This window comes from Ambystoma mexicanum, chromosome 5p (genome assembly GCF_040938575.1).
Source record: "Ambystoma mexicanum isolate Mex_15411 chromosome 5p, UKY_AmexF1_1, whole genome shotgun sequence".
Taxonomy (NCBI): domain Eukaryota; kingdom Metazoa; phylum Chordata; class Amphibia; order Caudata; family Ambystomatidae; genus Ambystoma; species Ambystoma mexicanum.
Window position 1 is genome coordinate 845,332,029 of NC_090930.1, and position 25,371 is coordinate 845,357,399.

The window sequence follows — 25,371 nt, forward strand, 5'->3', positions numbered from 1 at the left end:
TCCAGCATCTCTCTCCACTACCTCCGGCCCCCTTGCTGCAGCCTCTTCTCCCTCTTTCTCTTCCTTTCCTCTGTTCTCCCCTGACGAGATTGCTAGACAAGTCCGATCTAGGACAGTCTCAAAACAGGTTCTTCCCTGTTCGTCCAAAACCATCAAGGACCATATTGACACCCTCGCTCCTGCCTTGGCCGACTTCTGCAACCACTCTGAAGCCTTCCTCTCCCCTCTTAATCACTCCATTGTGCACCCTCTTCTCAAAAAATCCATTGCCGACACCTCATGCCCTGCTAACTATCGTCCGATCTCTATCGCTCATTTCCTGGGCAAACTCCTGTAAAAATCTGGCCATCTCCCAGCTTAACCTCCACACCGATTCTGTCAGCTGCCTTCATAACCATCAGTCTGGCTTCAGAGCTGCCAAAAGCATGGAAACTGCTCTCCTGAACATCTATGAAGACCTGCTTTCTAATCTTGATTCTAATCTCCCCTCTGTCCTCATCCTACTCAATCTCTCTTCTACCTTTGATACAGTCAACCATGCCATCCTGCTCAACCGGCCCTGGCCTGGCTGACTTCTTTCCTCTTTGATCGACCCTCCAGATCCAACTTCGATCCTTCCTTTCCTCTATATCACTCTCTACTGTGGTGTTCTCCAGGGGTCTAACCTGGCTCTTCAACCAATACCTGGCACCCCTTTCCCACCGCATTGCTGTTCTCTGCCCCAACTTTCAATGGTATGCGGATGACACTGAGCTCGTTTTCAGGCTCCTCTCTGCCACCTCCGCTCCCTCTCTCATTTCTGACTCTGTATGCAATCCAGGAGTGGTGTGCCGTCAACGACGTCTGCCTTAATGCCAGTAAGATAGAGATCTTCCTCATCAGCACTCCTGCTTTCCTGTCACTCTCTGGCCGGCCTTCCATAGCCCTTTTCCTGCTCCCACATGTGAGGCTAAGAACCTCAGGGTCATCTTCGACTCCACACTCTCCTTCTTTCCTCACATCTCCGATGTCTTTAAGAAGTCAAACTACCAACTGCACCACCTCAGGGTATTCTTCCTTTCCTCTCCTTCCTCCAGAAGCTCACTGTTTCTAGAGCTCTGGTTCTCTCTAGGCTGGACTACTGCAACCACCTCTTTCTGAATCTGCCTACTACCACTGCAAGACTTGTCCTTGGCCTCATGCCCTGGGACCATATCTCTCCAGCCCTGAAATCTCTTCATTGGCTCCCATTGGCTGCAAGGATTAATTGCAAGACCCTCTGCATTCTCCACGACACACCTTCGAGGGCCTGGGGCCGAAATGCCTTCAACTCTCCCTTCGGAAATACCTTCCTACTCGAGCTCTTCGCTCCTCTACCTCCAACTCCCTCAGTCAGTCGCTTCTCCAGGAGACACCCTGCCGTAGATTACTTTCTTCGGCAGGGGTCTCCCACTGGAACAGCCTCCCTGCCTCTCTGAAATTTGAGGAGAACCTTCTTTGGTTCCGGGCGCACCTCAAGACCTTCCTCTTCTGCCTTCTCTCTTCCTCTACCCTGCTGATCTCTTCTGTTTCTGCACTGGATACCCTCTGAATTCGGGCCCAGATCCTGCCCACCTAACTACATACCCGCACTGCCTCCTGGAAATCCTCTGCACTGTCTTCAACCCTGCAGTCCCATTATCTGCACTTATTTGACACTCGTTATCTGTGCTTAATTCTTGCACTTGCCTGCTGCTGTCTATACTTCGTGTTGTTGTTTTGCTCTCCTGTTCAGCACTTCCCACTCCTCCTCTTCCATTTGCACTTCCCCCGTTCACTCTCCCCTGCGCATTCTCAATGTCACTGGGACTAGTAAGATCATTGTTTTGTTCTCCCTTGTATCCCTCCCTTGCTTTGTCACGCACTGTAACACTTGTGTATGGGCACAATATAAATAAAATATCATATCATAAAGAGCTTCCTGCTGTTGCTGGAGCAGATTTGTGGGTACTAACTGAACTTTTTATTCTCGGTCAGTTAAGAGAGTGGCCATTTTAACGTTGGAATTCTCAAAAAGGTCCACTTTCTACTCCTTGAGCATATTAACATGTTATATTATCTTAAAGGTTCTTATACGGCGCACTGTTGCCACCTGCGTGGTCTCTTTTGGTGCTCGGGCAGAACTGTAATGCAAGGAGGGCAGGGGTGGTTAGTAGGATTGAGCGGGTAAAACAGCAAGAGAGCTGTAAGTATGGATACACTGTTCACTGAGCATAGGTGTGATTTAAGGTTAGTGGCCGCCATGTGCTGTTGGGTGAGATTATGTGTGGTTTGTTGCATTGTTTCAGTGTTGTGAATATGTGCTTCTTTTGGTGCTATAGCTGTATGGTTATGTTTAGTTCAGAGTTTGAGAGGTGGATGCAGAAGGGTGAGTTTTTAGTATGGTTTGTTAGTGGCAGTACACTTCCAACTCTCGCTGTTCTGACTAAATGCGATTCATATCCCTTACCCTGCCGATTATTCTAGAGTGTGGCAATTTCTGCCCCCACAAGTTCCTCCAAGGGTAGTGTGTTCCATGTGCGCCGTGGTCAGCCCATTTGCTGCCTGATTTCTGCATCTAGCCCTATTCCTTTATGCGTGACATGTTCCACACCCTCAGTGGTGCGATTAAGTGAGGCACATCTCCCTCCCTTGTTTCCACCTTTGGCCCTCTATCAAGACAGGTACACTTCAGGTCTCAAAAGTATCCTTCCCTTTCAGACGCCGCTCTTCCCATCTGCCCTCCACTCCAGTCTGACCTACTCCACACTTCTTTTCCGTTGTGTGTTTGTTTCATGGTGCGTGGATGTTGTTCAGTCGTTTTCATTGCGTTCGGTGCTGAAGAGCTAAAACATTATACATTTGGGTATTTTGTCCTCGGGCAGGTTGGCCAATTATGTAATTGAGGAGGGACTTTCTTTCTAGAACTTTATAGGAGCCCCAAAACTTAGATACTGTTTTGTTTTCTGAGGTGGGGAACACAACTATCACAAAGTCCCCTATGGCAAAGGACTGGGTCACGGCTGATTTGTCATGTAGAGCCTTCTGGTGTTACTGGGCTTTACCCAAGTGGATTTTTACAATTTCACTAACTGCGGCCAAGTGGGTCTTTCATTTTTGGGCTGTCTAGCCTATTCTCTTTCCTCCCAAGTTTCCTTGAGCATGTCTAAAACATTGTGTGGTTCCCTTCCATATACCAGTTGTTAGGCAGAATCCTGTGCAGTGCCCTTAGGGACCACTACACACAATTAAGACCACAAGTGGTAATACAAGTTCACCTTTGGTACAAGCCTGTACCACTATGTTAAAGTGGTAGCAGTAGCAGAGCAGCCAGACTTATCTCAAGAGCAAATGAGCAGTAGTAGAGATAACACAAAGGACCACATTTACTGTAACTCAAGCAAACACTGACTCAAGGTTTTCGGTTGAAAAGTACATTTATTTCTAAACCATCTGTTGGTAAAACACTTCACTTTTATTAAATTAAAACCACACGAAAATACACTACACACAACCCATTCTCTTGGCACAGAACAACTCAAGGTAAGTACCCTATGTTTTAACGGACCGGTGCTGTGAAACAAAAGATGTTACCGGGAATACATACGCGATCACTTTTTGACAGTAATGACAGTTCGGTCTTATGAGAGATATGCGTATCCGCGCAAAGAAATGTTACCGTGGCAAAAACACACTTAACACCTGAGTTAACCAAAGAGAGTTGGGGGCAAAAATCGTAGGCAATACTTTTGTCAAGGCAGACAGAATCAGAGAACACTTGCTGACAGGAAAACAAAAGTCAGTAGGCCGGAGCCAGTGTCAAGAGGAACCGGGTTCCTGTTGTTGAGGATTACACAGTCAGATAGTTCAAGATTCAACGTTGCCAGGAGTACTTGGATATTGTCAACAGAGGAAGCAAAAGTTATAAGAAGGAGGGAAGACAAGGTCAAGCCTTGGATGAGGAGAAAAGGGATTCACCCTAGTTCCTCAAAGCTGGACACAGTACCTTATTCAATGAAGAAGCTGGTGCCACGGCAGTTGTTCCTGGTAGTTTTCTGCAGACCCACGTTCCTGGAGCTTCGGTCGTGGAGACAAGAAGGAGGACGACTGGAGGGGCCTGCACTACTCAGGGATGATGCCAGCAGCAGCAACGGTGAATAAAAGGTGCACTCCTTTAAAACAGGAGATGCTCTTCAGATGGCTATCTGGACCACTACAGCAGTGTGCAGCGATTTCAACCATGAAGAGGATCCTCTGGCTGTGGAAGATGAGCTGGTTGACCCCACCAGGCTCAAGGGAAGAAGACTCCTGACTGGATCTTCTCTGGTCGTCGAAGGGTAGATAGCTCAGGACTGCAGCAGGGCTTCACCGGGACGGGGTAGCTGCAGCAAGCATCTTTTTCACCGCTTCTCCTCGGTTCCTTGTAGTTCCAGTGGCGACTGACTTCCAGCCCAAGAGTCCTGCCTTTATGCGAAAATCCCCCATTCACACAGCCTGGCTGTCAATCACGCAGCAGGGGGGTTGTCCGGCCCGGACACCCACCTCAGCCAATCATGGCAAAGTGTGACTTGGGTTTCCTAGGATACCCTGTGCAGGGGGTGACTACACCCCTCCCTCACATTCAGCCCACCTAGACACCGAGGTGCCCAGAGGAAGGCTTCTTGGCAGAAGCCCACCAAAAGACGGTGAACAAAGAAGGCAAACCTGGTTTGCCGCGCAAAGTAAAACACAAGAAGGACTTTAACAAAAAGAAATGGTGAATAAACCCGACCGGAGCCAAAAGAAAGAGTATTTGGTGAAGCGGGATTATGTTCGAGGCTAATATAATAGCCTAAAACAATACCACGTTTATATATATATATATATATATATATATATATATATATATATATATATATATACCAAGTCTAAATGTTAAAAGAGTAAAACAATGCTCCAGGAGGTACAGATAAAAAAGGGCTAAGGATTAACCCTTTCCAATACTCCATGTAAGATGGCGTGTACTGGATCTGTGGGTAAATGTCTATGTAAAGTTAATGGAAACTTTACCCTTTTTCTGGGGGACAGTAGTCAGCCCCAGAAATGGAGTCGGTGGGAAGTCTAAAAGACAACCCTGTGTCACTCCACTGAAGGTGCTGTGTAACACACAAAAGAATGGGGCTACTGAAGTGGTGTGCTCCAGAGTCCACAATCACAAAAACAGATGAAATACACATGGCAAAACACAGGTAAGAGTGGGGGAAAAGCTCACACTCTTACCAAGTGGAAAAAATAAACTCCAAAAATCCAGAAAAGCTGCTGAGGGACTCACTAGGTAAGGGAAATTATCCATAGAATGAGAATTCTCCCTAACACCAGTTTGAAGGGGCAGTATCCTGCGGAGGCCCTAGGTGTTTTTCTAATGGCAAAATGGGGCCAGGGAATCATGACATCCATCAGATTCCACTAACATGTGGAGGATTCTGTTGAGAGTTTGATTAAATCTCTCCACATGTCCACCGGTCTAGGGGTGATAAAACGAGCTTCTTAATGTTTTTATCTGTACGATTTCCTTCACCACCTGCATGATTTTAGACATCTGTGAAAGACAACACATGCAACATCTAGACAGTCTTGAAAGACCAGCCATACATCCCATTAAATTGAACTATGGAGACTAACCATGCCTCACCTCAGATAGTTAAGGGAGACCAGTCAGGCATCAAGGCATCACTTCCAGAAGGTTTGTGAAGACCAGCCATGTGTCACTTTAGTTGCCAATCTTACAATGCGCCGAAGCACAATTATACTGAATAATTCTTGCTGAACAACTAGAGGCCCATTGGGAGCAGACAATCTGTTGCACTCATAGGAACCAGTTGGGGAAGGTTGCCTTCTGAGCTTGTAGAGGTGGTGAGGATGGCCAGCAGACCTCAGCCGGAAGTGTTGGAGGGTACCACTGAGTGGTAGATACATTGTTTTCCTGTGTCAGATATATCTGTTATATCCTCTTCCACTTGTGAAGAGTCTGATTCCCTGTCCTCCCCTTCCTCCTCACCTCTGATTTTCCAGTGTAATGCAAGCTTCGGGTTATCCTGAGTTCGAGTCTTCACCTTTTTATTTTGTAGATAAGGACGACCGTGAAAGGATGCCACAGTGACACCCAATGGGTGAACTGTGGCTGCCCTCCTCAGCCGTTGAACAGTGGGGAAAAAGCCAGTGGCATAAAAAACCCCAGTAAGGTATTCCTCTGCTGAAGAGATGAGTAGATCAGGAAACTCCAGGGGTGGTAAACAATGACGTATGAACTGCAGTTGAGTGCCAGAGAAACACAGGTAGAAAGTTCCGGTAGCAACTAATCAATTGAGGAAGAGGCAAGCAATCCGTTGGACAGGCAGAGTTCGGTGCACAAAAAGAACAGGATAATGCCAGTCAGGAAGAGGCAAGGCAGTCCGTAGTACAGGCGGAGGTCGATACACAGAATGGCAAAAGACTGAAGGAAGGGGGGGTGGAGAAGAAAGGAGTGAAAGAAGACAAGCCTGAGGGAAAACAACACAAGACGGGAGGAAGGGACAGACGGAAGACGGGAGCGGAAAAGAAGAAGGAGGAAGGGCAAGGATAAGGAGGCGAGAGGGTAAGCTGGAAATAAGAAAGGGAGGAAAAATCGAACGGGGAGAACTAGAAACGGTAAGGAGACAAAAACTCTGAGGAGCGAAGTACAAGGGGTACGGCAGCGCAGGCGATCAGAGAAACTGTTCGTTGCAACGCATCCGACACCGGAAGTGGGAGGCTAAAGAACCGGCATCGGAATGCGTAGAGAAAAAGACTAGACCCGCACTCTGCACTTCGCCGTGCGTGAAGGAACCAGCAATGGAGGTCACAGCTTCCATTTAGACCAAAGCCGCCAGGTTCCCTGAGGTTTGACACCCTGTGCGGTTCCTTAGAACCCTGTGGCAAATACATTGATTTATTTTTGCAACCAATTTCCCAACACAGATAATTTCTTAAATATATTAGAGACGTGATAATACTAGTAGAAGGTTTAGAATCTATTCAAGCCCAGCAGAGAACATGTTGGTTACTTGCAATATAATTTTGCTTTATATGAACAAACCGCAAAAAGAAGCTATAGATCCTGTCACACAAAAATGTAATACAGCTTTCTACCTTTGGGAATCATGAATACAGGCACATTAAAGTGAATACAAAGGGGACATGGTTTCCACCCAGTCTGGCAAATATATACATGTCAGATTTTGAAGATAAAAATATTTTCAACAACAGTCCATACCAGCACAATATCATTTGCTGGAAGAGATCTAGCTATGATATTTTGATAATCTGGAAAGTTACTTAATCTGATTTAGAGAAGTTACTGATATGGCTTAATTTGTTAAACATCAGTTGGAGTTTGCTATGGCACATGCCAGTGAACAGATAACTTTCTTTAATATTATCACCATACACAGAGAAAGAAAACTGTATGCTACCTTATATTGTATCATCGGAGAATATCATTGTGTGTGTGCCTACATTCTTCAAATATAGTCCCAAAATAAAACAATTTATTAAACAGTGTTGGCTGTTAGTTCGAGCAGGTGGCGATTTTCAAAAAGCACTTACATGTGATTTAAGAAGCGGTACAAATATCAAGGATAAATGAGTACATACCAAATTATACCATTGTTTATAAAGACCATACCAACATGTTGGGATCTTGACAACATCCCAGTTGTGGGTCATTTTCCTTGTGGGAATTGTGTGGTATATCCATACACTAAACGACAAACTACTTTTGAACTTGATTAATTCATTTGGAAATTAAACCTTTTCCCTAATTGCAATGCAAGAAATGTGATTTGCATATGGGATACAACGCCCATGTTTAAAGGTATCTCTGTTGGAATAACCAATAGAGTATCAACTAAAATTACAGAACACAGGTCCAAAATTCAGAATAAAATTTACCAAGCACCACCGCTCAAACACTTTATAGCACATCATCATACAGAGAATGACATTGAATTCGGTGATAGACATGCTGAAACCAAATACCAACAATTTTCCATAATTAATCGGTTACCCAAACTTGAACAAAAATGGGCATACAGACGGTCCACGCCTATTACGGGGTTGAATGTATTTTTATTTTTTTTATTTATCTAATTGCTTTTGGTTATACAAAACCTTTGCAATGAACAGCAGAAGAAACACCATAACACTACAAGCATACATTTGTTAAAAATAAACATATAAACATAGTGCTAAAACAGTACAATTCAATTTTTGTTAAAAATGTCCACACATGATGTTAAAACGAGATTAAGTCACTTTTAAAACAGATGATACGATAAAATGAAAACAGCCAATTGATTAATAAACCACATGAGAGATACATTTTTTAATAGAAATATACAATGAGAGTTCATTACTGTTTAAAATTCTAGCCCAAAACCACTCAGTGTTTAAGAAATTAACATCATTTACAAAGCGACTGAAGAAATGATGGCGTAAATCTGCCAGTACAGGGCATGCTATGATCAGGTGAAAAAGGCTTTCAACACTTGTTTCACAGTACCTACACACTCTGTCCGAGCGTAGAGTGCCCTGTCTTGCGCCGACCACTGCTCTGGTCGGGAGAAGGTTTAATTAAAGCGCAGCATGTCAAATCTATGTTTCCTGGTTGGATGTTGAATAAGATAAGAAAGTAGAGTTTTCAAAGGTCTTGTCTCATATTTAGGACGATAAAAATGTGATCATTCATGGCTGTGTCACTGTTCCTAATCCAATCAAATTCAAACAAATGCCTTTTGGTATTAATTGACGAAACCATCAGTGCAAGTGCATCTAGATGGTATCCTCTCATGATTTCCAGGGAATCCTGTACCCAGTCTCCAAAGTCGACATGCGCCTGAAGAGAGATCAGGCCCATCTTGTGTCGGAGAACTGCAACAGGAGTGCCCTTAGGGAGTAGGAGCAACCTCTTCAGTAACATTGATTCAAGTCTATCCCAATGATTTGTTAAAAGGTTATGAATTTGAATGTAGATATTTTCTGGCCAGCAATAACATTCTAACAATCCAAACATACATCAGACTATAACCTCTTTGGCCCAACAAAGTAATTCTCCACTTGGGATTGGGAGTGCTCATTTTTCTATTCCACTCAAATAACAACAAACCGTATACATGAAGGCTACTGAATTTGCAAAATGACGATTGTGTATGCCCCTATGTTAACATCTGTGCTACAGTCTACTGCTGGGCCTACACGCATTAGTAACGCTACTGGATTCCGCAAGCAAGACATGAGTCGGGAAATAGCTGCAAAAGTAGTAGATTCCATTAAATAAATGCAAGGTTTCCTTTAAAACAATTGGTAAACCACATGTGCAAGGGCTCAATACATTGATACTGTGGCATGTGTTTTGGAATGATTAGAGGGTAACAGTTAATGTTTGACGTTTGTTCTTCGCTTGTAGGTTATGGTATGGAAAACGGAACAGGGGTGCTGTAGCAACAACAAACAAAACGCCAAACTTTATCAGGTTTTGGGCACATTTACCAGTACATATTGATATATACACACATTTATATAGGACTCAATTTAGAGCAAGACTTTAATATTATTCTTATTTTTTTGTTTTGTTACAGTTTATTAAATGGGGGTGGGGAACACTGATTATCCAGTGTGAACAAATCTATCCCTTATAAAAAGTATCAAAACCAAGGAAATGATCTCAATGAAAGCCATTCAGATGGGTATGTTTCTTCCTATTAAAAATAAAACAAATTGATATTCACATAGATTCATCAACAAGGAAAATAATTGTATTCAGCTTAATTTTCAGCTTGACTGAAACTTTGAACATATCACACAGTCATTACAGCTAACCTGAAGAAGGACAGGCTTCACAAAGTAAAGGCAGAACCTTAAGTTCCCATTGGAAACGATATGGTATTTTCCCAATGTGTTTCTTTAAAATATTCATATTATGAACAGGTGGATAATCACACCGCTATCTGCAAATCACATGAAGGATTGAATTTGTCCTGTTGACTAAAGCTTGGATTTAAACCTGACCTTTGTCTAAAGATATGTGTATTGAGATATGTTTTGTGTTCACATGGAGTGAATGTGAGAATGTGGGGCATGTTTGCCTTTATGTTCATGTGATAAGTTTCGTCATGAATCTGTGGGCATAGCCTTGCACTTTATATTGTATTCTTCGGATTTTTATTGAGGTGTTCTGGAGTATAATTATTGATTATCTGAAATAATGGTTGTTATATATCTGTTTCAAGAGCATGACATTTTCCAATATATTTTAATGTACTGAGTATTTCTAATCTGCTTGAAATTAATGTTCAGTAACTTCGTTTGACATTCTGTAATGTTATTCGAGACATGTTATTGTAAGCAAGTCTTCTGATTTAAAAATATCCTCACCTCCTTACCAGTTTCACCAATGGAGCATAGCTCTCTGATTACGTCCCATCCAGAGGGCTCACTCCTATCTCTCCATACTCCCTCTGGCGGATGCCATGTCCCACAGGAGAACAGGCGAGATTTCTCCTGATGTTCTTCTGAGAGGTCTCTTAGGTGTGGGCATGTCACTCTGCTTGACCTATAACTACCTCAGCCCCACTGGTTTCCACTACCTTTTGTGAATTCCTAAAGTTTCTCCATTTGCATTTACCACGGGAACACACCATGCTGACCCCTCACTTATCCTCATGACCCCTCTTCAATACACAAATATATGCACCATAATCTGGTATTTTATCAGGATAATTGTTTAATTCCATTCTGTTTTGCACTGTGCACTCCACATTTGCTTATGAGTTGTTACATGCGTTAAAATGAGAAGACAAAATATTTGGCAGGTGCTGAATAGCAAGAAACTCATCTGCCAGAGCCAAATAGCTTTTGTCAACGGGATATCAGCCGGATAAACCCTTATTTATTACACAGTGGTTCATGGATCCCTTTATAACTGGCTTCCACAATGTTATTTCATTGTGGCGATTCATAAATTCAGTCTTTCCTCTTCCACTGATAACATGGGGCTGTATCCTGTGACAAGACTGGTGTCATTGGCCTAAGGCTTGTCCAATGGCTGGAAGGAGGTAGTGGACTCTAGTTTGAATAAAAATGGTGATGATGTTAAATGGCAGTGAGAAAGCATTGCAACTACTCAGTTGGGCTCTTTCTCTCAATTTTGATCCGTCTCTAAACACAGAGTTAACGATTTACTGTTGATGAAGGCACTGGAAACCAACGTTTCCATGCCCTCAATTGAATGGGTGCAGTGAATCTAGGGTGCTACCTGTCTTGTGCCCATGCACATTATGGGGATCAACTATGACAGCAGCAACTAAACATCCACTGACTTTGACTGATTCGGACTGAATTTAGTAGGTTCAAGACAACTTTGCACTGTTGTGAAAATCATCAATTTCTGACAGAACTGAAAAAAGCCTATGCCCCAAGGCAAGGGACATGTCCACTCCCATGCAGCATTTCACACCCACACAAAAACGAATCACACAGGTATGGGAATCTCGTACTAAGTCAGAAAGTCAGCTTGTCTTGAGATTTTTGGAATGTGTAAATGCATACACAATCCTGGAAAACGCATTTTGCCCTATTTGTGTATCCGTCGGACCAAAATGCGGTCCTACTTGCGCGTTATCCTCTACGCTCTACTGGAAACAGTGTTACTTTGTTCAGAACATGAGATATACTTTTAGGGAAAAAATCATATTCCGACCCGGCAAATAACCCATTCTGCTGACAGTGACCTCTGTCTGGCTTTAAATTTAAGTTCTTTCGTTTGATGTTGAAGGTCTGTATATGTTCAAATGAATGTCTTTTTATTTTCCAGTTTACGTGCTGAGTTTGCAGTGGATGACATACCCATCAACCAACTTCATGGTAGTGCTTCACCCGGTGCAGCTAAAAAGGAATTGGAATTCTTCTTTCCTGTACAAAACACATTAGCAGTGATCAAACCAGATGCTTTGGATCATAAAGGTAAATACTGAAATCTCATGAGTAGCCATTGCAGCTAAAACCTGCTCGTAAATCTAGTATTACATTTAGGCCCAATCACTTAAACCACACTGAGTGGTGCAAATTAAAATGCTTTACTGGCACTCTCTGCGGTTTTTATAATTCAGCCCCAGTTGGGGTAGTTATTTGGTAGTCTTGTTAAAATGTTTTCTTCTGTTTTCAGACAGTTAACTCTTTAAATCCAGTGATTACTTGTTTGACAGAGTGATAGTATAGGCATCTGATAGCTGCTCCTTTTTGAAGAAACTTTGATTTCATTAATCTGGGTGTAAAAATTACTCTGAATAAACTGTTTTGTTGCAAGTCATCATTGTGGGACATGCATGTTTTCACCAAATGTGTGATTCTTTGTTCATTTTCTTAAAATGTTGGGAACATGTTTGTGCCCTCAAAGTCCTTTACTTGGACCACTCTTAAAGCGTAGTCCACAGGCTAAAACGAGTGCAGATATTTGCTCTGAGACTGTTAAATTATAAGCCTTAGGACCACGTTAGTACAGCTTGAATTATTTGAATTGGAGAAGAATGTTCAGTTCAAAGAATTTTGTTATTGTCCAAAAGGCTAACCATTGTCTAGTGTTCCTTGCCGATTTATTATTTTTTTAAACACCCTTCCAAGGTTTACGTTCGTATTTTGCAGGACTCATTCTCCACACAGTCTCAGCTCAGTTGCCACTCATTTATAATACTGGCAGTGCACCTCATTACCAGTTTTGTTATAAGGTGGCACTAATTTCCACTGAGATGCCACTCCTTGCTTTTGGACAACTAGCCAATCTGAGCGGAATTATGGTAAAGCGCAACACAAAAAGCACAGATTATAGAACTGTGCTTGGCAGAAACAAAAGATGAACAAGCTGGCCACACATCCAAATTTCAGACACAATCAAGATACCCCATGCTGGGCAGGAGTATGAAATTATGGGTCATTTTACATGTACATTGATCAATATTGTTTACTTGGTTATCTGCATGAAATGCCCAAGGCGGGGCTAATATGTGTTGGAAACTGGTCAACCTCTACATAAACTCATGAATCTCCATCGTCAGAATGTCATGCAATGCACAAAGCATTTTTGGAAGCCAATTTCTTCCCTTAATGATCTCAAAATTGCTGTACTCAGGGGTAATCTCCACACTGGCAAACACAGGAAGACCTATGAATTCAAATATACACACATTTTCAAAACACTGAAACAGGGCTTGAACAGACATCGCTGTTTCACAAGTTAGTATTCCAAGTAACAGACGCTCCCTTTTCCACCCATAGAGATGCAGGGATCACAACATTCAGACCTGCTTCTTGCCATAATTTCTTCCAAGGACATTAATGGCATCCAATTTACTCATGGCCTCTTTCTCAAGTCAAACCCCACTGTTTCTTCATCATTGTGATGTAACACAATCTCAATATAGTATTTGACACAAACGTGCCACAACGGGGTTCACGAGTCGTAGGCCTAGCAAATGACTGGCTGTGCCTCCCCTCTTTTGGCCTTCTAGAGAAACAAGCCTGGTATGTGGATGATTTGTGCCAGTACTCATTTTGCAAAGGAACTGGCCTGACATACCAAGTTTACACTGGACTGAACCAACTATGACTGATAATATACCATCCCCTTCAGAAAGAGCACTCTAACAGGGTAGACTGTGTTTTCTTTCGAATGGATTGTGTCCTCCCACGTAGTCCTCATCTTTAGATATTGTCCCTTCTAGCTTTAGCTGCTTTGGAAAAATAATGACGGCAGAGGCCACTGTGCGTCTATGCGGTCAACTCAATGTCCCTCGAGGGCCTCCATCTTGAGGTCGATGTCATCACGGGTATATACAACACGCCCAGCACTTGTTAGCTTTAGTTCAATTTTTCTGAAATAGCTAACCCTTCGAAGAATTATGGCACGCTACGGTTTGCTCAGAAAGTGTGATTTATTGAAAAATGGCCTCGACATCGGCTTCATTGACCCTGAAGACTGGGTTTAAGAAGAGCCATGACTGCCGCGCCAAGATGTTTATTATAGATCCCCACTGGGTGTGTCAGTGGTGCCTTGCTGTCGAGCACAGGATGGCAGACTGTGGGTCTTGCCAGTCCATGCATTGAAGGAGCATAAGGGAAAATTAGCAGCAGGTAGGCCCCCTACGAAATCCAGCTCGATGACACTGTTGAAAAAAGGCGCTTGTCAGACGAGTCAGGAGGCGACTCTCCTCAGAGGAAAAGGTCCAAGAAACACCACTCCTCATCTTCATCAAGAAAGATGAAGAAAGGTGCCGCAGGTCTCCTTCAACTTCCTCTGACTCCTTGCATGAGAGGAAAATAGCCTGCCTAAGTAAGTCGGCAACTCCAACCAAATGGGAGGTATTCAGGAAAGAAATGCTTAAAATATTCAATAAGGTGGCCTGGCCCACTCGAAGGAGAAGTCAAAAAGCCATGCTCCCGCCGCACCGTCAAAAGCCAACAAGGAAAAGTCTAAGGCCAAATCCTGTGTGACCTCGAGCCCGGGAAACAAGCCACTGACCCCTCGAGAACCGCCAAGCTCTCGACTCAATGACAGGACTAGTCCTCGTCCGTCAAAGACTCCATTGAGTCGGGGGTCGAATCCGTCAAGGACTCCATCGATGCCGATAGCTTTGAAGCATGTGACGCCAAAACTGTCGAAGTCATCTACACCATCAGCGTCAAAATCACTGACTCCATCAGCATCAAAGTCATCAACGTTGTTAGCGTTGCAACCTTTGATTCCATTGAAGGAATTAGAGAAGTCCTATAAACCACTTCCTTGAAAGGATTTCTTCAAGTCCTTGTCCTCCATTTATGAGGAACATGAACCATCTGACCAAGATACTCAGCCCTTTGGACTAGAGTTTGGAACACCTAATGTTCCTGAGGCCCTCATCTCGGAGGACCTTTATGAAAATGTATAGTCAGCAAGTGGCATAGATACATCGCCAGAGCTGGAATTTGGAAAACCAGGCCCAGCAGAGCAGAGCATGCAGATGCTTCACAGAGGCAGCTGATGTCCAGGGTGATTGACTTTTTGGGATGGGGTAGGCCTGCTCATCCATTTGAACAGGAAGACCTTACCGATATGTTGTATAAGGGACCACAAAAGGATTCTGTATTTCACATTGCAATACAGAAAAGGGTTAAAGCAAATTGTGAGGCACTGGATATAAGTCTGGCCGTCAATAAGAAATTTACCAAGAGATACAGGTCCTTAAGTAGTGATCCAGGCTACTTATCTAGACACCTGACACTAGAAAGCCTAGTAGTTCAAGCAGCATCTTCCACGTCCAAGCAAGCAGCATACCCTACCATACAGCCAGATAGGAACAATAAGCAGTTCAATGGATTGCTTTTCACCCGCTTATTCCTCATCTGATAGATATTCCTTCCAGGTTGACTCCTTTGGAAATTTTTCAACAGGGGGCGTAGTGGACCTCGACCAGGCCGTCGACCTTTGATCAATCTTGCTTGGTGTTTGCTTGTCATCTCCAGACGTGACATCAGGCATCGTATAAGTGCCACGTCACTACCCCCAACCTCATTTCCTTTTTTCCACGTGCTAAGACGCTGCTTGGGAACACAGAGCTTCGACTCTTTCGACGTTTACGTCAGAAAACGTTGTGTTTTTCACTAAATCCTCGACGTGTAGCCCCGTGCCTTAGGAATGTCATCCACAGGACCCTTGTATGTTACACAATCATGCACTTCATTATCATCATTAATAGGTTCAGTTAGAAAGGTAGAGAGGTTCACTGTTTTACAACAAACAATGTGAATATCATATGCAGAATCCCTTTGCGTAGTCACTGTAGATTTGGACCTCTCTAGTATTGCAAATGCAGCGTGTACAAGGTACAATGTCAATGAACATCCCATAACAATAGTGGCAGACTGCTCAATGGCAAAAGTAGCAGCGGCCAACGCTTGTTCGTATGAAAACTAGCCTTGCATGACACAGTCCAGCATGCCACTGCAATATGCTATGGGTTTGTGACCCATAGTGCTGTATCAAAACTGCAGTCATCATCTGGCACTTAGAATGTAAAAAAGGATAAAACTCTTTAGTGTAGTCAGGAGTTGCCAATACAGGAGCAGTGGAGATAACACTTTTCAGCTCCTGAAAACTGGCAACCATTTCATCAGTCCAGATAAAAGTATTTTTCATCCGTTTTGCTTCTTTATGGGCCTGTATCAATAGTCGAGTATATGACGTGTAGTCAAACATGCATGCTGTACAATAATTACACAGACTGAGAAATGTTTGCATATCTTTATCCATCACTGGCTGGGGGATAGCGCGCAAACAAGTACTGCTGCTGTGCGTTCTGAAGTCACTCTTTTACCGTTCACTGAAATCAATTGACCCAAATACAACACCTCCTGCTGTGTCCACCTTATATCCTTTGTCAGCCAATTCTAACAAGGCAATAGAGTCCACCCTGCACTGTTGTTCGGTTCCTGTGGACATCAATATTTCCTGAATCCTCATGTAAAACCCCGCTGAAAATTCTCAGGGACTCACATTACCCTTGAGGAAGCCTAGTATGTTGAAATCGACTCCTAGCAAACATAAACGCTGTGAGATATTGTGGATCTGGATGCAAGGGAACTAAGAAAAGGGCTTTCTTCAAGTCCACCACAGTAAAATGGGTGGCCTCAACAGGCATGTTACACATGTGGGGTTCGGAACCACTGGGAACTCTGCCAGTACTACATCATTAAGGGCTTGTAAATCCTGAATGATCCTTTAACTAGCCCTTCAATTTCTTCACAGGGTAAATAGCTGCTTTAGATGGTGAATTAGATGGTACTATAATACCCTGATGCAAGAGGGCCATTATGGTGTCATAAATCCCTTCCTCTGCTGATTATGATAAGGGATACTGTTTAACTCTGGGCAACACCGCATCAGGTTTCAGTGTGATGCGTATTGGTACAACACTCCGTAGAAGCCCTACGTCGTGCGGATCACTCATCCACAACTTGTCAGGTACCTAAGACAAATCTTCTGAAGCAAAGAGGCGCCATTTCCTACCAGTAACATAGAACATACAACTGTAATGTAGAACAAGCTAATTGCCTATGTTGTATCATTATCGCACACTTCCAAGATGATCTCTCCCTCATTTCCTTTGTTCTCAAAAATGTCTTCATCTGAAACATCTTTCATTGGTATGGTAGGATCAATGCACAAAACTGTGCGCCACTCCCCATTATCAGAATCAACTGCTATCAACACAATCCTGTCCTTTGACACCAGAATTCCTTCTATGTCGAGCATGATAATTGTTCCTGCAACTATTTCTTGAGGTTGGGCCGGCATAAACAAAAATTCAGAAGGTACTCACCAATATTTATTAGCCACCTGCGGCACTTCACTGAGTAAATTGTGATGCTGTACATGAACAAGGCGGGGCCACTGGTATTCCTCTCACTGCATATTCAATGCCCAATGCGTGTTAGGTCAGCATTACCCTCACGGTAAACATACCGGGTGTCGGATGCACCACATCCCTTTCAGTAAACAAGATGGTCATGTTTATCGGGGTTGCAGTAGAGTACAAAGGGGCCCACACTTCACTGCCCCTACCTTACTAGGTGATGTTTTGTAAAAGGATCCGATTGAATTGCCCCAGTGAAGGCCTGCACATCTATGACCTCACTGGATAAAGGAATCCTCCCTCACCAATGCATGATTTAGTCACACCTGTGTTCACTATGAAAATGAATGGTTTATTCTCCATGCCCACCAACGGTTCCTCTTCCACGGCATGATAAGGCTCTCTGTGGGCTGTCCTAGTCTGGATATGTGTTTGTCCCTGGAAAAACAAATGGGTTCCCTCAGACCTCTGCGGCCCCCTGGTAATGTGTCATTGTGCCATTCGGGACAGCGTTATTGGTTGGTACCTGAGGACCCTGCTCTTGTCCTTGATGCACTTCATACAGTGCATGTTACTGGAGCTGGCAGCTGAGAATTATGGTGGGGAGCTGGTGGGACAATGGGCAATGGGGCACCATAAGAAACTGCTAGGGTTAGCTGTCTATACGACTGGAGGTGTGGGGCCAGGCCTCCCTGGGGATAGGGATACATCTGTTGTTGAGGGTATGTAAACGATTTCCTGCTTCTACACCCTCTTGAAAAATGACCCATTCGCGGACATGTCCAACACGGAAACCTTCTCTCCCCCCAGTCACCTGAAAACCTCCCTCTGCCTCACTGAAACCCCCCTTGATATTGGGACTGATGCCCACCTGCCCAATCATTTTCACCTACCCACATAGGTGCCGCACCCATGTCAGCTTGAACTGCCCTGAACTCTGTCGATCCTTCTGTCTGCACAGTCGCTACAACCCCCTCCAAGGCAACCTTTGCTTAAAAATTTTGAACCAGTTTCACTTCCTCTGCTTGTTCTTGCTGCACAGCTTCCTTCTCCTTTTCTTTCAACCGTTTACAGTGGTGTATAATAAGAGAGTACATTTCCGCCCAGCCCTTTGCCTCAATCCCCACTATCTTGTCAAGTACCTTCTGTACTTCCTTCAGAAGTCCCCTTTTTACTACGAAATAAAAGAATGGAATCGCTCGATAGGTGAAATCGCCGTTTCTGCCCTCCACATCTCTTGTATGTGTAATATATACTGAGCAGGATCCTCATGATCTTGCATTGTCCTCTGCAAGATGGACCAGAGATCAGGCATATCCGGATATGTGTGTTGTAGCGCCGCCCACACTTGAGGCCTGATGTCATTGAAATGTGCCCCATTGTGACTTTTGTCACCCAACTTCACACTCGGGTACCCAGCTTTAACCCAAATGTCATCAGCCTGATGTCCCAATATCGACATAAACAGGCTTTTCAAATCCCCTACAGCCAACATTGTACCAGCTGTTTGCTTCTCAAAATCATATATCCAGGGGCGTGGCTTGAGGCTCCGACGCTTCATATGCCTCTGAGATAGCCTCCGTGGGGAAGCCCGGTGAGAAGGCATATAACGCTGCTTCCAGCGATTTGATCACAGCAAAACACTGTGCCCCGATGAGGGAACCAGAGAGGAGAAGCTGAGGAAAGCGAGAAGGCTGAGGAGGGCCCACGACCAGCTCTGTCGTGTCCGCGATGTGTTAAATCCAATATGGCCGCCACCATCAGAATGACCGCAGCATTCGGATCCCGGCCGCCTCCAGCACCCGTTCACATAGGAACACCTGCCTTGGGAAGGGGAGAGTGAGAGGAGACACCCGTCCGGAGACCTTGTGGAAGGAGCGGAACCCTCATTGCAGGATCGAGATACAGCACACAGCAAGTGGAGCTGGGAAGGACAAATAAGGCTAGAATAGGGGTGATGGACAGGGGGAGGAAGGCAACTGCCAGTGCAAGCGGGGTGGTGGAGGGCACAAGAGGAACAGGATTTCCTCCCTCCACCCCACTGTCCCCCGGAACTGGGGGGAAACTTAGAACTATATCAACATCCCTCCCTCCAGCACAAAGCCCCCTCCTCTTACACAGCCCTGAAAACATACCCACAACCTCACTAAAGTAGGAAAACCGGTTGGGGCCCGTAGCAGATTCTGGCCGCAAACACCTAAAAATGTCCCCTGTGCTACACCAAAAGCTCCAGAAGAATGTTGACATTGCCACTCTACTGCACTCCCAGGATAAAAAATAAAAGAATGGAGGCTGCCAAAACCCCAATCCACTCACCGGAACACCCTTTGGGCAGCGTGCAACAAAGGAGGACTTGCTATCCTTCATGTCTGAGATTAAAGAAGAGTTCCGAAGTTGCATGGCAGGAATCCCAACTAAGGTGGACCACCTAGACCAACAGGTCTTAAAGTGGAACAAAGGCTTGGCAAAGTGAGAGACCATGCAACAGATCAAGGCACGCTAATAGCTGAGCTAAACGGGTAAACAGGAGGATATGAAGAAAAGGGCCTGCAGAAACAACCTCCGGATTAATGGGGTGCCCACTTCAATTGCAGATCAGGCCCTACCCAAATATATAGGGGGACTTTTCCAGACTCTCCTGCCACATACAGAGAAGGCGATGCTGATCCTGCCCCGGACCCATAGATTGCGCATCCGGGGAGGCCGACCCTCAGATAGGCAGGTGTGATCACCCGGGTCCACTTCTTTACTACGAAACAGGAGATCATGACAGCATCTCAGACACAAGGAGAGCTAACTTATCAGGGGCACCACTGCAAATGTTCCAAGCCCTAGCGACAGCCACAATACAAAAGCGAAGAGAGCTGAGACCCGTGATGACACTACCGCAATGTAACGCTCACCTGACTCCCACGGAGGCGCTGGTCTAGTCTGGGTTGCTGTGGCCTCTTCGAGCGTGATGCGCAGAACTCGGAACACCGACTGAACAGGACCCTCAAATCTTGCTTGTCTGGCCCGTAGGAATATCCTTCTGCAGATGAGAAAGGGGATTAACAGTCTGCAGAATAGTGTGCTTGCTCCCCCCTTCCCCCTTCGTTCTTCTCTAACTTCCTCCGAAATCCCCGGTTGAAGCTCACCTTATGGTTTGAAAGGATGAACTCTCCATCCTGCTTCTGGTGCAGGGGAGCGTGTTTGTCCAGTTCTCCAGCATTGGATCTTTCATGGATTCACATGCTTCGAATATTCCCCGTCGTCAGGCTGGGAATCCCCGGTACATTATATAGACCCTTTCCCGTAGGAAAACTTTTTCGACGCTTATGCGTCCTATCCGCCTCGTTTTGTATCATGCGTGCCCGTGCCGTCAGGACGTCATGATATAAATACAGGCCCCGCCCCCGCGCTCCCTCAGATTTCAACCGTCTTTCAAAGTAGTGGGATCCTCGTGTTTACTACTAGTGAAAACTAGGTTGTTTATTATTTTTTTGTCTGTTTCGCGTAAGCGAAGTTCAAATTCTGAAGAATTATGTCTGGAAAGGCTTTATTTCGCCCATGTGCAACTTGTGGCCTCAAAAAGGTTTATGAAGGAGACGGCCACATGGACTGTATCTACTGTCTCCACCCGCACCACACGGCGGATACATGTGAGATATGCCAGGGTTTCTCCCAAAAAACCCTTAAGGACCGAAAAAGAAGGCTGGTCGACTGGCTTAATGACGGAGCGGGTGCCTACCCGGCTTCGGAAGTTGGCTCCACGGCCTCCAGGAGCAAGTCGGAGCCTCCATCGAAGAAGGTGCGGCCAGCAGAAATTCGCGCTGAGGACAAGCATAAGGGGAAACAGGCTGGATCCTCCTCATCACATAAAAAGCCCTCCTCCTCCTCATCATCTAAGACGGAGAGGCTAGCGCTGTCAAAATCCTCCTCAGGGGACCGTCCCAGGTCTTCCGTGAGTCGGGAAGCTTCAGCCGGGAAGTCGGCATCGAAATCGACGACGAAGTCTAAGGGCTCGACGATGACGACTTGCTCGTCGACCTCAGTGTCATTGACGATGCCTATTACCGTTCAAGCAGCGGTTGGGATTCCTTCGTCGACGGAGGCTCAGTCTATGGCTTGGCTGCCTGAGGTCTATGACCCGATCCCCCCTGAGGTCTTACTGCAGCCAGACACGGCCTGCTTGGCGGAAGGGGAAGGTGACAGGGTTCTGCAGCCATCGGATTTAGGCTTAAGGCCTTCCACGTCGACGACGACGGCGACGAGTGCGAGCGGGGGTATGGTACCTATATCATCCACGTTACTGACCCCCCAAACGGTTTTGTCTCTGGATGTGCTGAATACTCTTCAGAAGCTACTACAACGGATGGATACGCAGTTCCCTCAACCTGGGACGTCTTCGTCACTTTTGTCTGTACCTTCCGTCGACGAGCAAACTTGTACTGCTCGCCCGTCGACGAAACACCCATCGGCTCCCCAGGCGGCGAAAGATCGTCCTCGAGCTCAGGAGGAGGGTGAGTTGTCGGAGTCCGACTCTATACGTGATGATTCGGGGTCAGACATCTCCCTGTCACCGTCGAGGGACCCGACATGGAATTCGGATGTAGAATTGGAGTCTACGAGGAGCCAGACACAGCCATCTCCCCCTGATGATGTGGGAGCCTTCCATGCAATGATGGGGAAAGCGTGTTCGGAATTCGGCTTGATTCCTGAGGAGCAGAGGAAAGACTGTTTCCTTTTTGACCATATGGGTCAAAGGAGAAAATCGGTATTTGCCATTCCAATCCTTGACCACGTGTGGCAAGAAGGTCTCAAGACGATGCGCCATCCGTTCTCGGAACCAGCCATAAAGGGACGGATCGAGAAAAAGTTTAAAGCTCCGGAGTCCACTCCAAAATGTCTAACATCACAGCCTCTGTCTGAGTCGGTGGTGTCGGCGGCAGCGGCTAGGAAGGCCAGGGTCCAGCAAAAATGTTCAACGCCACCGGAAAGCGAGGCTAGGAGGCAGGACGCATTTGGAAAGAAGGTGCTCTCGGTCGGTGCGACGACGGTAAGAGCAGCCAATTCCTTAGCGATCGTGTCACGATATGATAGGGAAATGTGGCACAAATTAGCCCCTATCCTAGAACACCTGCCAGATGAACACCGGAAAGCAGCTATGTTACTGGTGCGGGACGGCGAAGAGGCCTCGAACCACGCTATTAATATCGCAGTTGACCTAGCAGAGTCTGGTTTCAAACAAATCAACCATGGAGTAGTGCTTCGTCGACAAGCGTGGCTCAAATGTACTACTTTCCGTCCTGAAGTACAGTACAAAGTCCTGGACATGCCATGCGAAGGGGAGCACCTGTTTGGCGAAAAGGTTGATGAAGCGCTAAAAGGGATGAAAGAAGACACGGATACTGCTAGATCCCTCGGCGCCCTTCAAACGGGTAGAAATTTTCGCTCTTTTCGCCCCTTCAGAGGTGCTTCTGGAAACTCCCGCTTTGGTGCCTCGAGGGACCGTGGATTTAACAGGCCCTCGTACTCTTCACAAGGGTTCAGACGAGCGTCCCAGTCGGCACGTGGAAGCAGGGACTATCAATCCTCCAGGCGGCGAGGCTCAGGTCCGTCGTCAACGAAGAACAAGCAAACCAGCAACCAATGACGGTCTTCGGAACGTCCTGGGGGGTCGAGTCTCTCATCACTTCGACCGATGGAAATGCATAACCAGAGATCGATGGGTCCTAGACACGATTCGCATGGGTCATGCGCTACAATTCAAAGACAAGCCTCCGCGTCTTCCTCCTTTATTCTCGACACAGCCCCACCTCCAAATCCTACGACAAGAGGTGGCGCTTATGTTGCGAAAAGGGGCGGTAGAGAGAGTTCCTGTGGTACAGGAAGGCCAAGGAGTTTATTCCAGGTTCTTTGTTGTCAAAAAGCCAAACGGCAAATGGAGGCCCATTCTGGACCTAAGGGTACTCAACAAGTGGCTAAAGAGCCAAAAATTCAAAATGCTAAAACTCCAAGAGGTTATCAGATCGGTGCAACCCATGGACTATCTATCATCACTAGACCTTCAGGATGCTTATTTTCACATCCCAATACGCCCACGACACAGGAGATATTTAAGATTCGTCGTCGGGAAAAAGCATTTTCAGTTCAAGGTCCTCCCGTTCGGACTCAAGTCCTCCCCCAGGACGTTCACCAAGTGCTTGGCCCCTATAGCGGCCCATTTAAGGAAGGATGGTCATCATGTCTATCCATATCTAGACGACTGGCTAGTCAGAGGGTCATCCAGGGAACAAACACGAGACAGTCTACGAGCCACAATGTCCATATTACAGGAACTGGGCTTCGCAATAAACTTCAACAAGTCCTCAGTAGAGCCTTCGAGGACCTTGGTCTTTCTAGGAGCGGAGTTTCATACACACACAAGCCTGGTGAGACCATCCAGCGAAAGAATTCAGAAACTTCAAAACAAGGCGTCGGAATGGAGAGGCGGTACCAAGGTCTCTGTGCGCAAGTACATGTCCCTGCTAGGGACCATGTCGTCCTGCATTCCGTTAATAAACAACTGCCGTCTGTTTATGAGGCCTTGCCAGGAATTTCTAGCGGACCGTTGGGCGCAGAGCAGAGGTCGCTGGTCCGACAGACTGGTCGTCGACGAACAACTAGTTCAAGCACTCGGCTGGTGGAAAGTGTCTACTCATCTAACGAAAGGGATGCCTCTACTGGAACCAGAGTTCCAAAAGACGGTGGTGACGGATGCATCGCTGAGCGGATGGGGAGCTCATCTGGATACGTTACAGGTACAAGGCCAGTGGTCTTTGCAGGAGTCCTCTCTGCATATCAACCTGCTAGAACTGAGAGCAGTGCGATGGGCTCTGAAGTCTTTTCTTCCGCAACTGAGGGACTCGGTGGTGCGTGTCATGACGGACAACACCACTACGATGTTCTACTTGAGGAAACAAGGAGGGACACGTTCCAGGTCCCTATCGACGGAGGCACAGAAAATCTGGCACTGGGCCCTGCAACACAACATGCAAATCTTAGCGTTTCACCTACCAGGAGTGAAAAACGTGGAAGCCGATGCTCTCAGCAGAGAAATGAACGAAGTTCACGAATGGGTGCTGAACGACCAACAACTTCAACAAGTATTCAAGGAATGGGGACACCCTTCCATAGACCTATTTGCAACGAAGAACAACAAGAAATGCCATCAGTACGCAAGCAGATGGCCTCAGCAGGACTCACTGGGGGATGCGTTCTCATTCCCATGGACGAACAAATTCCTGTACGCATTTCCTCCTTTTCCCCTTGTCCGGAGGACGTTGCAATGGATCCTCAGGTACCCATGTCGGGTAATTCTGGTGGCCCCATACTGGGCCAGACAGGTGTGGTTTTCAGACCTACTACACGTAGCGGCGGCGGAACCGATGAGATTCCAGAAGACCCCCGACCTTCTGTCTCGACAGGAGGGTGTCGTTTGGCATCACGACCCGGACAGCCTCAAATTGACGGCCTGGCTCCTGACTTCGCCGAATTTGGTCGGCTAACGATTCCGGAGGACTGTCGATGTATCCTGCAAGCGGCAAGAGCACCTTCCACAAACGCCTCATACGCGTACAAATGGAAAAGGTTCTGTCAATGGTGTGAGGATCAACCAGGTTTGGCCCCGCAATCGATTAGGCCGGAACAGCTCCTTCCATACTTGCTGTTATTAGCTCAAAAGGGCCTGTCGGTGTCGTCAATAAAAGTACACCTAGCAGCCATTTCCAGGTTTACTCGTCGACGGCACTCGGCGCCATTGTTCAGCGACCGCCTGATTAAGCACTTCCTTAAAGGCCTCTTTCGGAGTTTCCCTCCAGAGAAGAAATTTCCACCGGAGTGGAGCCTCAATCTGGTCTTAACGTCTCTTATGAAACCTCCTTTTGAGCCAATGTCATCATCGTCTCTAAAGTTTCTG

At 45.9% G+C, this 25,371-nt stretch overlaps 1 protein-coding gene across 1 annotated transcript in view; it reads left to right on the plus strand.

Annotated features, from left to right (window-relative positions):
* NME8 (NME/NM23 family member 8) overlaps nucleotides 1-25,371 on the plus strand; it is a 2,398,321-nt gene that overhangs the window by 1,536,250 nt on the left and 836,700 nt on the right. The window contains exon 15 of the mRNA XM_069613833.1: nucleotides 11,864-12,012. Within this exon, the coding sequence (XP_069469934.1) occupies nucleotides 11,864-12,012 (149 nt within the window). The remainder of the gene's footprint in view (nucleotides 1-11,863; nucleotides 12,013-25,371) is intronic.